The 16,275-nt window shown below is 36.1% G+C and overlaps 1 protein-coding gene across 2 annotated transcripts; it reads left to right on the top strand.

The window, feature by feature from the left end:
• The first annotated feature begins 738 nt into the window (after nucleotides 1–738).
• LOC131167916 (serine/threonine-protein kinase PCRK1-like) lies at nucleotides 739–14,828 on the top strand. Of its 2 annotated transcripts, none has more exons than XM_058126988.1 (5): nucleotides 739–1,029; nucleotides 1,818–2,228; nucleotides 5,171–5,431; nucleotides 5,573–5,695; nucleotides 13,884–14,828. In XM_058126988.1, the coding sequence occupies exons 2-5, from the start codon at nucleotides 1,851–1,853 to the stop codon at nucleotides 14,394–14,396; spliced, it is 1,275 nt and encodes a 424-aa protein (XP_057982971.1). In that variant the 5' UTR covers nucleotides 739–1,029; nucleotides 1,818–1,850; the 3' UTR covers nucleotides 14,397–14,828. The 2 variants fall into 2 exon arrangements, with proteins under 2 accessions (XP_057982971.1, XP_057982970.1); XM_058126987.1 differs by lacking the exon at nucleotides 739–1,029 and adding an exon at nucleotides 1,104–1,256.
• The last annotated feature ends 1,447 nt before the right edge of the window (nucleotides 14,829–16,275 follow it).

Here is a 16,275-nt window from a genome sequence, read left to right as displayed (position 1 = left end):
TGAATAATTAGATTGCTAATATAACACATAATCTAGATATACCTATTTATTGTTTTTATTTTTTTTTAAAAAATAGTTAATAATAATTAGATATAATGATGGATTAATTTAGTATTTTAGATATTTAATAAAAGCAATTTTTTGAGCAAGTAAAAACTAGTGTAGTGAATATGTAAGATGTGAAAAATTAATGAAACCATCTTTTACCATGGACTCAATGTGAGTAGGTCGATTTGCTATTATAGAAGCCTAAAGATTTTTTTTTTAATAAATATTTTATTTTAACCCATATTTTAATTCCTTTTTGAATAAAAAGATGAATCCTTGTTTTTTTTTTCTCTGAAAAAAAATTTCAAAAATATCGTTTATAAGAAAAAGTTGTAACTCTTTAAAAAAAAATAAAAAATATAATGCTACGCCATATATGAGAGAGTATCGACAATTGGATAACTTAAATTTTTCCTGAGCATAAATAGATTTTTCTAAAAAATCTTCATTCATGACGTAATAGACTTAAAAAAATCATATAATATTAGCACCTTTAAATATCTTATGAAATTTAACCAATATGAGAACTGAGTGTATATATTAAAAAAAAATAAAAGTCATATACTCTTATTCCATATTGTTCAATTTAATAGTATTGTAAAGTCCCATATCCAAAACTTTATAAATTTAAATTGTAGTTGATTATATATTCATTTTAATTTATTGGAGATTCAAATCAGTCATGGTTAGTCTGTATTTATATTTTTAAATAATGGCAAATGGAATTCTTGGTTTTGGTCAGCTAAATCACTAGGTGCCGTGTCTCAACTCTGGACTTCTCTCTCTCTCTCTCTCTCTCTCCGGGGAAGACGACTTCCTCAATACAAAAAACAGGTGCCCTGTCTGGACACTCCCGTGGGTCATGGAGTGCTTGTCGTTCTTGTGCTTCTAAAGTCTTGCCGGGCAATTGGGTTCTCGGAAAATTGCGATTTGGCATCTGTGTTTGATGATTTTCTGCATTCCCACGGAGAAAAATTGAAGGTGAGTTTTGGCCACTAACTAGGAAAAAAATGAATTATATAAAACAGAGCAAGACTTGAATTTCTGAATTGATAGCTCTGTTACATCTGTTTTTTTTTTCTCCGTTTTTGAATCGAGTTCTGCAGACAAAAATGGATTCTAGTATCTCCTCTGGCATATGTTGTTTTGGGAGAGAAATTTTTATTTGGAGAAAAAGTAAGAAATCGAGACCCCTCATGCGGCAAAAGGTGGAAAGGGCGCCCTCGTTCGATTAATTTCATTTTGCTTTCAAACTGACCGCATAATCCCAATGTCTCTGATGATTAAATTAATGAAAGTAGTGAACTTTATTAAAGACGCAATAAAAAGTAAAGTGGGTTTTCTGTCGATGAGAAGAATACAAATATGTAGAAAATGAAGTGGGTTTGGTTGTTTTGCTGTGTTGTTACCTGAAAATGGGAAACATGGTCCTTATCAAGTCGCTTACTTAAATATGGTAGGAAAGGAGGAAAGGAAAGTCGACATTCTTTTTTATGGTTGTTAGTTTCGATTTGGACTTGGTTCCCATTTTATCGATGGCATGTTTTTCTTGTCTGTTGAAGAGTGAATCTTTGCCTCTGCACCTAAAGTCTCAAGTTGCTGATCAGTGCATTTTGTTTTTGTTTTGGTTTTAGTTTTTTTTTTTTTAATTGATATTGTTTATAGAATTTAAGAAGTACCATTCTATTCGCTTTGTTGACATTCCTTGCTCTGCTGTTTTTGTTTTTTCATGTTTTGATTCATTCTCGTTTGTTCTTCTGGATTTGCAGTTAGGGGATCAGTGTTTTAGTTTGTTGGGGGCTATGAGGTGTTTCTTCTTCTCCAACAGAAACAAGAAGGATGAACGGAAGATCACAAAGCCAACAGTGGTTCATTCAACCAATTCTGGATTTAGTGATCGTGAAGAGAGGAGATCTGTGTCTGAAAATTCTCAAAAAGTGTCAGATACTAGCACAGAATCTTTGGGGAAGACTTCATTCCCTAGTTTCCCTCAGAAACCCAGCAATCTCAGAGTGTTCTCATTCACTGAGCTGAAGACAACCACGAAGAATTTCAGCCACTCGGTCATGATTGGAGAAGGTGGGTTTGGGAGTGTCTATAAGGGTGTGATCAAGAGTTCAAGCGATCCCTCGGTAAAAGTTGATATTGCAGTGAAACGGTTGGGAAAAAGAGGCTTGCAGGCAAGGTGTCTTTCCCTTGTGACTATTTTTGTTCTTCTTTCATTTGTATAGAGCTAGAAGCAGTCTATAGTCATGTCATGTTAACTTTGCAAAATTTTGTTTGACGATTCCTCAAAATAACTTAAGAAGAAGTATATACAGTATGAATTATTATATCTCAAGGGGCAACCAGCATGTTCATGTGCGGGTTTCAGTTGCTAGCATATGTCAAGGAGTTGGTTTTGCCTAGGACTCATTGCTTAGGATTTGGCAACTTGTCATAGCAACAGAAACTATAAAGGCCCAACAAAATTTCAAGCTTGGAAACAGTGGATTATATATGAACTGAAATTCGCTGTGTTTCCTAGTTAGCTGCTGATAGAATACATATTTCAATTCCTTATCCTTTTTTTAGATTGAGAGGGAAATACATTATTTGGAGGACAATATATCCTCCAAGAAAAAGCAAAGCAGACAAAATGCATGATATACCAAATACTGGTAAGTAAATAAAGCTCAAAGTGTTTTTGCATATCAACTAACCACACCCATCTAAACAAACAAAAAGCCAAGCACCATAGGGAAGCCAAAAAGAGCACCTTGTTCGACACCAAGTCATGACTCATAAGACATCTCCCTCACTTTAAAGATTCTAGCATTCTGCTCCAATCATAAGCAACACACCATGCAAAAGTAGCACACTTTTCTGAAGTATCTTCCCCTCACTCCTGCCATGAAATTTGAAAACCCTTACACTTCTAGAGAAAAAGTGAAAAACAAACTCCCCAAGGAAGAAGAACACAACTAAAGCTCCACAAAAGCACTCCAAATGTGTCAAAGAGGTATAATAATGCAAAAAACAACTGTGTTCCTTGCCATTCTAGAAACAAAGAACACAAGCATGTGGAGGCACAGCTTTTAAAAAGGTCTTCTGGCCTCAGGTAAATCATTGATATTAATCCTATTGAGAACTATAGGCCTGTTAAGGCTTGATGTACATTGTTGGCCCACAACCTAACAGCTTAAGATTTTAGGTAAAGTGGTAATCTAACAAGACCAAACAGGGCATGAATTTTGGAAGGAGTCTTGGCTTTTCAAAAAAGATACTGTAAAAAGAATTAATGAGACTTAAAAACAAACAAACAAACACTCAATAGGAAAATTTTCTTGAGGCATAAAGTAAGCCTAAGATCTGAATGCAAAACAAGGTCCCCTGTTACTCTCTCATTCAAATTTTCTTTCTTTGGAAGTAGTAATTTGAAGAAACAATGACCTCCTCATAAAGAAGGGAATTAGAAATTTGAGTTTGAAAGACAATAAAGATGAGGAAAAGCAGTACCAAAAAGTTAAAAAAAAAAAAAGGGAAAAAAGGAAGAAGCAAGCATGCTCAACCCAAGGCTCCTTCCCAATACCAAACTTTCTTCCCATTAATAATGTAAAACACGGATACCTCATAAAGAGATGGAAAATCTGAGAAATAAATTTCAAGGGCTCGTATGAGTGGCATTAGCACCAGTCTTAGCATCCCAGTTATACCCTATATTTACCATGGACCATTTTGCTGAAGGAACTTAGGTTCTAAGGGAAACTACCATGACTATTTATCTGGTAAGTTGATATTCTTGGATCATCTTATTCTATAATTCTTTCCTTAGGTACCTATGACCATCCCCTTTATTTTAAATCTGTGTCAATAGATTTGCAATGTGTTTCCATATTATAAGGATTAAACATGAGGTTAGTCTTGGAAAATACCATAATAAGAGTCTGTTGTGTATCTCTTGAATTTCTAATCCAAGCCTATAGGGTTCCTAAGCTGCATGTGGGGTAAGAACTTAAGTATCGAACGTATGTGTTGTTATGTGTGGCAGCCATTGTTAGAGAGGGTGTGTTCCTATTCTAATAAAGAGGGTATTGGTGTTTTGGTGAGAAACTCATAATCTGTGGTTGACATAGTGAATTGTTTGCATTGTCATTTTGCATCAATGTAGGTCTATCTAACAAATCATGTAAATCTGTGTCTCGTTTGATTTTTTTTGTTCATGCTTTTGCATCTGTGTGTAAATGTTGCCAAGAAGTCCCTGTTAGGGAAAGGGCAAATAGTGTTAATAGGTGTTCTTGAAGTAGCTGGTTTAGTTCTTAAAGATAGATGGTTTTGTCTCAAAACTTATAATTTTTAAAGATTGAGATTTAGTTCTCTAGTTAGCTGGTTCAATAGCTATTATATTCCAGATTTCTCTTCAGTTTTTGGTGTCTTTTGGATATTTTCTATGACACAAGATACTCTTCTGTGCTTTTTGTTTTTTTTTTTTTCATTTTTTTCATTTCTGTATGTAATTGGCAGCCAGTCACTTGGTGCCCTTTTATGAGTTTCTTTCTTTTGCTGATAAGAAAGGTATTAATAGATGTTCTTAGCTAATAAAAAATTGTCTATATTAATTGCATTATGAGTTATCATCTTAGATAATTACTTCACAATTCTTCCTACAAATTCCAAAAAAGAAAAAAAAAAAAATCCATCCATATGAGCATCCAACTGCATTTCTACTGTCCAACCTTCTACTTACAAAATAACAAGCACTAGTTCAAAGATAATACTAAATAAAGCTTGATCAAATTCATGGAGACAGATTTCTTACTATGACTATACTTGGTAAAACTCATTTTTGCCATCTAGATGCATGCAGAGCAATGCTAATGACATAGCAGCTTTGCCAGTATTAATGTTTAATGCTGTGTGAATGTCTCTATTTTGGTGGATCTGCCTCTTGCAATTGTTATTTTGCTATTTGTTGTACTGCACACTCAGTTTTTTAATGTCAATAAACATGAATTAAGCTTATTTTGAACTGAAAGTTTTCCTGAATACATTTTTAGTTGCACTTTCTTGGTTGAGAAGATAGGATTGTTTCCTCCAGTTTATTTTTGTTTTTCTTTTTATAATCTTACCCTTTTTCTTGCAGGGGTACAAGGAATGGGTGACTGAAGTGGATGTTCTCGGGGTCGTTGAGCATCCCAATCTTGTCAAATTGCTGGGCTACTGTGCCGAGGATGATGAAAGAGGAGTCCAGCGGCTTCTGATATATGAGTTCATGCCTAATGGAAGTGTGGCAGACCATTTGTCAACTCGCTCACAGACGCCTTTACCGTGGTCCATGAGACTGAGAATAGCCCAAGAGACAGCTCGTGGCTTAGCATACCTGCATGAAGAAATGGATTTTCAGGTTTTGCCCTAATATTATTCCCATGTATATAATTTTCAGTTTGCTAATCTGGCCCTTTCCAATTCATTTGACATCTTTGGCTTGGCATGTTTTTGTCTTCAATGGGCACACCTTCCTAATTCTCCTTTGTTCTTGTTATAGATCATCTTCAGGGATTTCAAATCTTCAAATATTCTACTGGATGAGGAATGGAATGCAAAGCTGTCAGACTTTGGATTGGCTAGGTTGGGCCCTTCAGATGGATTAACCCATGTCTCAACAGCGGTATGCTTGTAAAAATTGGCATGATAATCATTTTTACTACTTGAGCAGTAGTTCCTTAAATATAATAACCATGTGTTCAGGAGCCTCAATTTTAGATCTTGAATTTGGATTCATATGGATGTGGACAAAATGCTATACAAAATTATATTGGATGTTATTAAATCCAAAAAAATCCAAATCCTCGGATTGAAATCCATGATCTCAAACACTACCTAAGTGTAGTATTGGAATTTGTCATGTCTTGATGGGTTCTACATTTGAAATCTTTTAAGAACTTACTTCAATGACCAATATTTTCCATTGGTGGATGTTTACATATTTGTTAAGAAAAGAAAAGGGAAGATCTTTTATGAAATAAAAACTAGAATCCTCAAATCTAAAAAACAAAAATGATAGATCCAGGAGGGTGGAGGATTTCAGGCCTATTAATTTGGTTATTGGTGTTTAAAAGGTGCTTTCTATGGTTCTTTTGAGGAGGTTTAGAGAGGTATTGGGGATATGTTGTGTTTAGCCCAATCTGCTTTTGTGAAAGATAGATGAATTTTAGATGCTACTTTTGGTAGAAAGTGAGGTGGTGGAGGATGCGAGGAGGACAGGCAGGAAGGGAGTGGCTTTTAAATTGGGTTTTGAAAAAGCATATGACATGGTCAATTGGGGCTTTCTTGGAGAACGTTATGCAGAAAAAAGGTTTTGGTAATCTCTGGCACAAGTGGATAGGAGGGTGTCTCAGCTCTATTAATCTGTCAGTGATTGTTAATGAGCAACGTGGGGATTGTTTACTCTGGTTGTAGATGTCAGTAGGATGATTTCTCGTGCCTAGGACCTGGGGGTTATGTGTAGCTTGTCTATAAGAGGGGAGGGGGTGGAGGTGTCTCATCTTCAATTTGCGAACGATACTCTATCTTGTTTTTTTGAGAATAATGCTGTGAAATTCTGGAAGGTTCTAACTTTGGTTAGGATCTTTGAGAAAATCTTAGGCTGAAGATAAATCTGTCTAGGAGTGGTATAGCTGGTATTAATGTGAGTAGTAGGGAGCTTGAGATTTTTAGATCTTTACTTCTTTAGTAGGTTGTGAATCTTTGTCTTGGCCTTTTTCTTATCTTGGTCTTCCTTTAGGGGTTAACCCTTTATTGGATTTTCTTTGGGACGTGGAGATTGCGAGAGTGGGGAAAAGATTAGAGGGTGGAAGAGGGCTGATCTTTCATTATGGGGTAGAATCACTCTCATCAGTGCTTCTTTAGCTAATATTCCTATTTTTTTTTTTTCTATCGCTTTTCAAAATTCCCTCTAGGGTGGCTGGGAAGTTGGAGAAGATTATGAGAGACTTTCTAAGGTTGGGTATTGGTGAGAATAAGAGGGATCATTTGGTCAGTTGGGTTGTTGTTAAGATGTCTAAATCAGATGGGGATTTGGGGATTACTAATATGGTTTCCAAGAACATATCCTTAATAGGGAAATGGTTATGGTGATTTCCCTTCAAATATAATTCTCTATGGCACAAGGTAATAAAGAGTAAATACAGAATACGTGAGAATAGATGGGGTTCCAAGGGAATGGTAATGCCACTCATGCGAGTCCGTGGAAGTTTGTTTCCCAGGTTAAAGCAGGTATTGGGGATGAAATTCAATTTTGGGAGGACATTTGGGTTAGTAAGTCTTCATTGGAGGTGTTAGTGCTGCGTCTGTTTAGACATTCCATTGTTCACAATGCACCAATTTCAATTTTTATTCTTTTGAGGAGGGCTCTTTTTCTTGCGATTTTCTTTTCTTTAGTGAGTTAACTCTTCTATTGGGTGTTCTGGATTCTTTCGTGCCAAATTCGCAGGGGGATACAAGGCTTTGGATTGGGGACACTTCAGGGTGTTTCTCTTCAAAGTCTTTCTTTTCCAATCTCATAAAACCCACATGTAGCCCTTTTCTCTTACACAAAGCTGTTTGGCAAGCAAAGATTCCTTTTATAATCAGGGCCATCATTTGGGCTTTGATTCTTAACAAGATCAACACAAATGATATGCTACAAAAAGAGTAGGCCTTGCAAAGCCCTTAGTCCAAACATGTGTATGCTGTGCTATAGTTTAATGAGACTATTAGTCATTTGTTCATTCATTGTAAGGTAGCAAGATGCATGTGGAACAATTTGTTTTCATACTTTGGTGAGGTCTGGGTTGCTCCAGCTACAATTCAGGGTTTTTTAAAGGTGTAGTTTTGGGGTTTCAGGAAGGAGAGAGAAATGATATTTTGGGACTTTTATTTTTATAATCTTGTGATCGCTTTGACTGGAAAGGAATGCTCGAATTTTCAAAGAGCAAAAGACTTCCCCACGATTGCATTGGAGAAAGTTATTTTTCTTGCTTCTTTTTGGGCTCATTCTTTTGGGGCTTTTGGAGGGTCTTCCGCTGCCCTATATTCAAAGGGATTGCAAGGTAGATTTGATGTAATTTGTTTCTTTTTGCTTTTTCTTGGAGGACTTCTTATCCTTCATTATAACTATGTTTTCTTTTTAATAGACTTGCTTTATTATCTAAAAAAAAAAGGAATCAAATGAGTACAAAATGGGAGTTTATCTATGGTATAATAGTTTCAGCTGAACTCCAGTGAGGTTCTGTTGACTTTGACCTGTTAGGCATCATTGTCCCACAAAGGCACCCGATGGAAGACATCTCCCCAGAAAACACCTGATATACAGGCTCCATGATTGCCAACACTCTCATTAGAGTGGCCCGCACTTTTGTGCAGGACTCTTTCACATGGCAAACACCTAAGGTGGCTTTAAATCTCTAATATCAAATGTGGTGATCTTGGCTCAATTTTAGTGAGATATTCTTTGTTTTGGCCCTTTGGACCCCATGTTTTTGTCCTGTGCACCACTGGTTAAGACTTACACCATTTTTATATGACCAAGATCTTCCTAGCAGATGCTTAATGTGGGATTGTGAGACATGGGTCTGTTTGTGTTTAGACCCTTTAAAAGTTGTCCATATGTTCCTGGCAACTATGTAGTTGGTGGCTGAAAGCCAAGGGGAAGAAGGAAAAGGTTGTGACCTTAGCAACTCTGAGCTCCAGCAACAGTAACTGTTGTCATCATGGCCAGGTGGGCGAAAAAGGGGATGGGAAGGGCGGCCTAGTGGTAATGATTTCACATTGAAGGATTTTCAGATGGATGGAAGAAGCAATTATGATAGCACCAAAAGGTGAAATCTGAGGGTTCATAGCCTGATGTGCTGCTGTTGGGACAGCTGTGGGCTGCCGAGGATGGCTATTGAATGAGGGGAGCTTCTATATGAGCTTGTACATGAATGACATTTGCCAACTGTTTGTCAGCCTTGAAGGGATAAGGGACATGGGTGCCACCATGGTTTTAAAAAACACCGGCAGTCCTTGTAATGTTAACAGTCAGGGAGTAATGGTTGTGGCCATTGCGGACATTACGTGACAGGTAACAGACACTGCATCATTGAGTTCATTTCTTTTCATCAGCAGACTTGTTAAAAACATACAAGTTCACATGTTTGGTCCTAGAATCCTACAAAACAATGTTTTAAGTGATTTTTTAGTAAAGTTTAATCAATTTAAATATAAATATATACTACAAATATTGGTGAAAAGCAGCATCCATTTGCTACTTTTGGCTGCTATCTTGATTATAAGTGATATTTAAAAAGAAATAGAAAATATAGAATGCTATCTTGTTCATTTTTAGTCTTTAATGGAATTTTTGTTATCTAAATATATATGTGTATATAATGCTCATATATTAAGAAAAGAAATTCATGAAAGACTTTTATTTCCAAATTAGGAGTAAAAAAAGACAAAAAAGAAAAAGAGTAAAAGAACTTAGAAAGTTAGAATATGAAAATATGTAATTTTAATGAGAAAAATTTATGTTTATTTGAGTGTTAGTTATTAAATAAATGCTACTAAATGCCAAAGAAAGTAAACCCAAAAATGAATTTTTTAAATAAAAATTACTAACTAAATAAACCAACTTAAAATTGAGTTTCTAAGCCTCAATAATCAGTAAAGAGAACAGAGGGAAAAAGTGCAAAAAAAAGACTCAAAAATCTATTTGGTCTGTCAAAGTGGCGTGTAACGATCCATAACGTTCATTAGGTGCCTTAATGGATTGTAATGGCTGTTGCAGGTGTGAGTCGGGGGACCCTCGAGATATTGCCCTGTATCAGTCTCAAAATCTGCTAATTACTGCTACTTAACAGCCATTACAAACTGACTTTCAAAACCTGTGCTACTAATTGTTCAACTAAATGAGAAATTCAAGATTTTTGGTTGGCTGAAACAAAATTTAAGATTTTTAAGGATTATTTCCTTCTAAGAAATCCAATGCTATCTGGAAGTTGTACATTATCATGTGAATAATGGTTAGAATTTCGGGAAATATCAAGTAATTTCTTGGATCACATGTACTTGGCCAAAGCATAAGCCAGAGGTTTCTCTTGGAATTCCTTTTATTCTTCTCTGACCAACAATGAATTCACTTGGGGTACTCATCTTGTGTTTGGAGAGTTCTTGGATTTGGATTTGTATTGGATTTGGAAAAGAGGTAATATAAAATTGTATTGAAATTTGTCCGAAACCTCCCAAATCCAAATCCAAGGTCCGAAATCCATGCTCCATAACGCAGCCAAGGCTGTAATCAGTTCTAAACGGATTGAGTTTTCAAAAATTCAAGACCGAGGCCAAACCGATAATCGTGGTTCTATCAAAATGGTTACCGACGGTTTTCCGGTTCAGTTCGCTTTTCCATTGGTTTATAAATAACAAACTTATAACTTCAAATATAAGATTGGGCCCTGAGAAAAGTCAAAGTTTCCCTACTGATGGCTCACGAACAATCTGAATCAGCCATTGCAGGCCTAGCCCATGCTGATGGGGTGAAGGTGGCCCAAGTTGTCATTATATAAGGAGAATATGACTGTCAACTTTTGTGTTCAGCTGATATGGGACTTACATAAGTGCTGCCGCACAGCTTGCCCTGCCTTGTGACTAGTTGTGAGTAGTGGTCTGGAAAGAAACATTGGAATGGAAAGAGAAGTATGGAAGACTTTGTCCCACATCGTTTGTGGAAGAGATAAATGACCCTCATCCCCGTCTATGAATACCCCTCCCTATTTAAAAAATATTTAAGTAAAACTAATGCTTAAAAAACTGCAAATTACTAATATGAAATTCAGAAGCAGAAAAAATTAAGTGTAAAATTAATTAATAATATTTGCAAACAAAAATTATTAATCACTAATACAGAACACAATATATATATATATATATATATACAATTATATTTTGATATTTGGTTTTTTTGGTTCGGTTCACTTTTGAAACCGAAACCAAAAATAAAAACTGATTTTAAAATGTCGACAAACTGAAACCGAAAACCGTAACCGAAAAACCGAAACAAAATGTCAAACGTTCGGTTTTAGTCCGGTTTTCGGTTTTACTGTAATTTTTGTACACCCCTAAGTGCAGCGTTGGATAATTTGACAGAAGCAATGATTAGCATCTGTCTTACCATACCCACCCCACAGGCCACAGAAACAACAGAGGAAATATGTTTGGTGAATTTATCTTGTTCAGACGTTCGCTGAATTCCTCTTGCTAAGGAAGGGTGTATGGGTATGGTTGAAAAATTGGAGAGGAAGAGGCCTACCAAATATTATTTATTTATATATTTTATCAGCAAAGAGATGAAATATTATTAGTAAAGACTAGGCATCAAGGAGATGTTGGTCAAGTACAGCAAAAAGAACAAAGAACAATACAGCCATCATTTTAGAAGAAATTAAGGATTACAGAAATGTCGTTCCCAAGCATCCTACTATGCCAATCAGTGATCATAGATATCAAGCTTTCCATGATAGCCTGCAAAGAAGAAACCATTCCATCAAAAGCTTTTCTGTTTCTTTTCTTCCACACTGCCCAAAAATTAGCGAGGAGAATTAGGGAAAGAGCCCTCCTTTTGACCTTGTTGGAGTGGATCTCTTTCCAAGCCCAAGTTTCACCCTTGACCGAAGCTGCATTGACCCACTTCTGTTTGACCATGGAAATGGTCAAGCTTTAGAGGCCCCCAAAGATGATTGAGAAAAGGATTACAGGTTTTCCTCAGTTTTTCTATTAGATCTTTTAGGTCCCGCAGGAACTTGAAGGACAAGCACAAGTCCTGCTTCCTTTATTCAAAATTTTTAGATATTTAACTAAAAGAGGCACAGATGTTCTGAGTTACAGGGGAAAAGGATGGATAATTTGGTCCTTGATTTTTTTTTTTTAATTAATAATATTTAGATATTTAAATAAATGAGACAGATGTTCTGAGTTATGGAGGATAAAGATAAGGATGGATAATTTGGTTCTTGAGTTTCTTTTTTTTGAGTAAACAATATTATTCACTTTGTCATTCTTAGGCTGCAAACTGCAGGTCTTAGGACAACAGCGTGCAAAGCGTAACTTGTCCAAAACCTCAGGGTTTTTTTTTTTTGGAGTGATTTTCACGTGAAAGAAGAAACTAATATAGTAGATGGACACATTCACTCAGTTGAACAGTATTTCAACATTCCCGCGTGCTTGTGTTTTCCTGCAGTCGCTTTGTATATTGTATCTGTTAGCACCGGAGGAGCCTATCGGTGGGCTTGATATATATGGATGAACATCAATTTGACCTAAAAGCTTAAACCTATTGGGTCTTGGGCCCAACTATGTATATAAGCACCCATTATCCACTCTAATTTTCCAATGCGGGACAAGCTCACAAGTAGAATTCTCAACAATCTACCCCTCACTTGTGAGTTCTAGCTGCTCCCCCTTGAACGAAAATTGTCTCCCTTTTGGGAGTAAGCCCAATTCCCCAACAATTGCTCAAGTGGGCCTTACCACTCTAATTTTCCAATGTGGGACAAGCTCACAGTGGAATTCTCAACAATCTCTCTCTCACTTGTGAGTTCCAACTGCGCCCTCTTAAACGGAAATTGTCTCCCTTTTGGGAGTAAGCCCAATTCCCTAATAGTTGCTCAAGTGGGCCTTACCACTGGCGCCTTACGTGCCTCAGATTGCATTCCATGTGCGTCCGAATTAATCCTACCTCACACGTCTTGACCCTATTCGGATCCATCCCCAGGCTAGATGATCCTTATTGGCCTCGGTCACGCACTTGGTCCTCCAACTGTTATCATGTCAGAAGAATTAACTTCATGTCTCGACTTTTATGATGTCGCTCATCCAGAGTTACGAACCGTTGACTCTGATACCATTTGTTAGCACCGGAGGAGCGTATGGATGGACTTGATACACATGAGTGAACACCAACTTGACCCAAAAGCTTAAGCCTATTGGATCTTGGGCCCAACCATGTATATAAGCACCCATCATCCACTCTAATTTTTCAATATGGGACAAGCTCACAAGTGGAATTCTCAACAGTATCAAAGCTTATGCTATCTTCTACTTCAATGCACTTTGTTTGGAGTGTTTTAGTCTTGATACATTTTTTATAAAATAGTTCCTTGATGTAAATTCTTGTGGTTTTGAATCTTGATCATCTTAACTTTATATGAAATAAATTACAAGAAGATGCCCAGCAAGAATTATGGTGATTATGGACGTCTCAATGCTCGATTTCTAGATCCTCCATGATTTAGTAAATTTCTCATGCTAGGCAAGCGATTCAAACATGGATGCCAGAGCAAAGGTTTCCTGTGCTATTTCCAACTAGTTTCACTGCTCTAGTAATGCAGCTACTGTTGACTTCCGTTTTAGTACACGCCTTATTTATCTCATGTGCGTTCATTGCAAAAAATGCAAAGCTATTGTGGACAAATTGTGGGGAACTTGAATTTCCAATATGCTGAATCATTTAACTGTATTTACATGGTGTTTTAAATGAGTTAGTTGTGCTTTTGGTAGCATTGAAATAAGATAGTTTGGTGCATTTTACTCGTTAAATAGTGTCACCTGGATTTCACGAATTTTGATTCACACTTGGACCCACTCTTTGGCAACATCCCTTTGTCTGATGATACTTTTTCTGTTGCTTTGGAAGTTACTAAAACAAGCTGGATTAGCATATATTTCAAATGATAATAAGAACTCAAAAATGATATATTTTTTTCTACTGCATCATACTAAAGACTATTTTTTATAAATCTATTTTGTACATTACATGTGTAACTGTACTGTTTCATCAGGTCGTAGGGACCATGGGATATGCCTCTCCTGAATATGTCCAAACTGGGCGTCTCACATCCAAGAATGATGTATGGAGCTATGGGGTCTTCCTTTATGAACTCATCACTGGTAGGCGTCCATTGGACAAAAGCCGCCCGAAGAGTGAGCAGAAACTCCTGGAATGGATAAAGCCATACATAACAGATGGTGCAAAATTCAAGGGGATACTGGACCCAAGGCTTCAAGGGAACTGTCCCCTCAAGTCTGCCCAAAAGCTTGGAAGTGTGGCCAACCGGTGCTTGAATAGACACCCAAAGTCACGCCCAAAGATGAGTGAGGTATTGGAAATGGTCGCTCGGGTTGTGAATGCATCGACAGAAGGGAATCCTCAACAACTGATGAAGAGTTTGATGCCTATTGAAGCTTCAGAGGGCACCACTGAAACAAAAAGCAAGAGGACTGCGGACTCAAAATTTGGAGGAAGTAGTTGGTTGGCACAAAAAAGGACTCCAAAACTGGCAAAGACATGCTGATTTAGATGGCTTTGGATGTTAAATTGTTCAGGTGCCATTTCTTCACACTAGGGAAGTACTTAACATGAAGTACGAAGAATTTGACTATCACTGAATTATCATTGGGAGAAAATTTGTTGACAACAGTTCTTGTATGTTACTAGTTTTTTATTTATTTATTTTTCCCAATTTTTGTTCAGGGGGGTGGAAGATAAGATTCTGTATGATATAGATATGTATTATAGCAATATATGAACTGCTGTCTAGTTAGCTGTTTTTGGACTTTCAGAGTGGGGAATTTGCTGTGGGGAGGAGATTTAGAAGAATGTTAGCAGGTCGTAGATTTGGATGATAATCACAGAGAAGCATATATTAGTTGATTTGTTGCTGGATTGCGGACAACTGTGTTGACCTTTTTGATCAATATAAATATCATATTTTTCTCGCCTTGAATGTATTTGCAATAATCCAAGTATCAATATCTGAAATATCTGAAATATACTAATTCCTATATTTGAGAGTTAGAATTTGAATAAAATGTAATATAAAATTGTATTGAAATTTATTTAAGATAAAAGACATTGATCTCTAATAAAGTTTGGTAAAAAAAAATATTGACCTTTCCTAAGGTTTTAAAAATCTGTTTTAAGGATTTTATAGACTTTCCTTTAGATTTTTTGAAAAGACATCAACATCTCTTTATATTTTGTAAGAAAATAAATGCTTAAGAGGATGTAGGTGTCTCAAAAATCAAGTATTAGCGAAAGTTGCAAGAGTTTTGAAACTTAAGGGGTGGTTTATGAGATTTTTGAAACTTTAAGGGAGGTTAGTGTCTTTTTCTCTTTTATTTAAATTCATCCAAATTTAAATTTAAAACTCGATATTTGTGCTCTCAATCGCAGTATAAATATTATATGTAAATAACAACTCTCTCTCTCTTTATATACAAACGCGCACACAATGAGAATTTTTTGGTGGTTGCCTAAATTGTTGTGTATTTGTATAGTAAAGGACTGAAAAAGATGTATAGATTTTACAAAACTTTTCTAGGGATAATATTATATCAGCCTGCTTGAAGATTTCCCTGGGCTTTCTTTCTAGTAAGTTTAACAAGAATTACTGAGAGAAAAGGAAATAATTAATTGCATTAAAATATAAAAGAAAATAGTTTTGTTGAAGCAATTTTTTTTGCTAGGTTGACTACTATTACGGTCTCACATTGGATGTTTACTATAGAGATCTTGAATTCATAAGGATGATTTGTGTTCTAATTATGTGAAATGTCTTTTATAGGACAAAAGTTTGAGACCAGTGGATATTACATTTGGTAATAGACTAGTGTGATTTCTCTCTAGAATTGGACTAAAACCATTACATTTGGTAATAGAGTCACCTTGGGTTATTATCATATGAGTAGATTTTACACAGAGATATAAACTATTCTAAATCAGTGATCAGACAGGAGAGCAAGTTATGGTCCCACTTCAGATGTATATTAAGAAGATCTTGGCCTTATAAAAATCGTTCAGGCTCTAATTATACAAAGTGCCTTTTATGGGATAAAATCGTAATGTCAATGGATCAGAGCAGATAATACCTCATTGGAATGAAGAATGACCAAAGCCTAGGTACTGAGTAAGTCCTCTAATGCTTAAGTTAGTAATGAGACTAAAAAAAAATGGGTGTAGTTATCAAGACACTCACTTTAAAGGCTCTAGGTTTGTTATGGTTTCCCAAGGTTCTTAAGGAGGTTGTTCAATGGTGGAGATTGTAGCGAGTACCCCACTTTCCCATTTCCCTCCTCTTTTAGGCAATTTTCTTTTACTACCTGAAGCATTTTTGTTCATGGATAATTTTCCCATTCCATATAGGAAGCACTCTATAGAGGAATTAAAGCTCC

Source organism: Malania oleifera, chromosome 11 (genome assembly GCF_029873635.1).
Source record: "Malania oleifera isolate guangnan ecotype guangnan chromosome 11, ASM2987363v1, whole genome shotgun sequence".
Classification (NCBI taxonomy): domain Eukaryota; kingdom Viridiplantae; phylum Streptophyta; class Magnoliopsida; order Santalales; family Ximeniaceae; genus Malania; species Malania oleifera.
This window is presented reverse-complemented; position numbering and strand designations above follow the sequence as displayed.

What these genes read in the sequence shown, in the direction of transcription:
- LOC131167916 (XM_058126987.1), top strand. Translation starts at nt 1,161, where the DNA reads ATGGATTCTAGTATCTCCTCTGGCATATGTTGTTTTGGGAGAGAAATT. An exon ending in TGGGAAAAAGAGGCTTGCAG is followed by an intron (nt 2,229 to 5,170) that starts GCAAGGTGTCTT and finishes TTTTTCTTGCAG; the next exon opens with GGGTACAAGGAATGGGTGAC. An exon ending in ATGAAGAAATGGATTTTCAG is followed by an intron (nt 5,432 to 5,572) that starts GTTTTGCCCTAA and finishes TTCTTGTTATAG; the next exon opens with ATCATCTTCAGGGATTTCAA.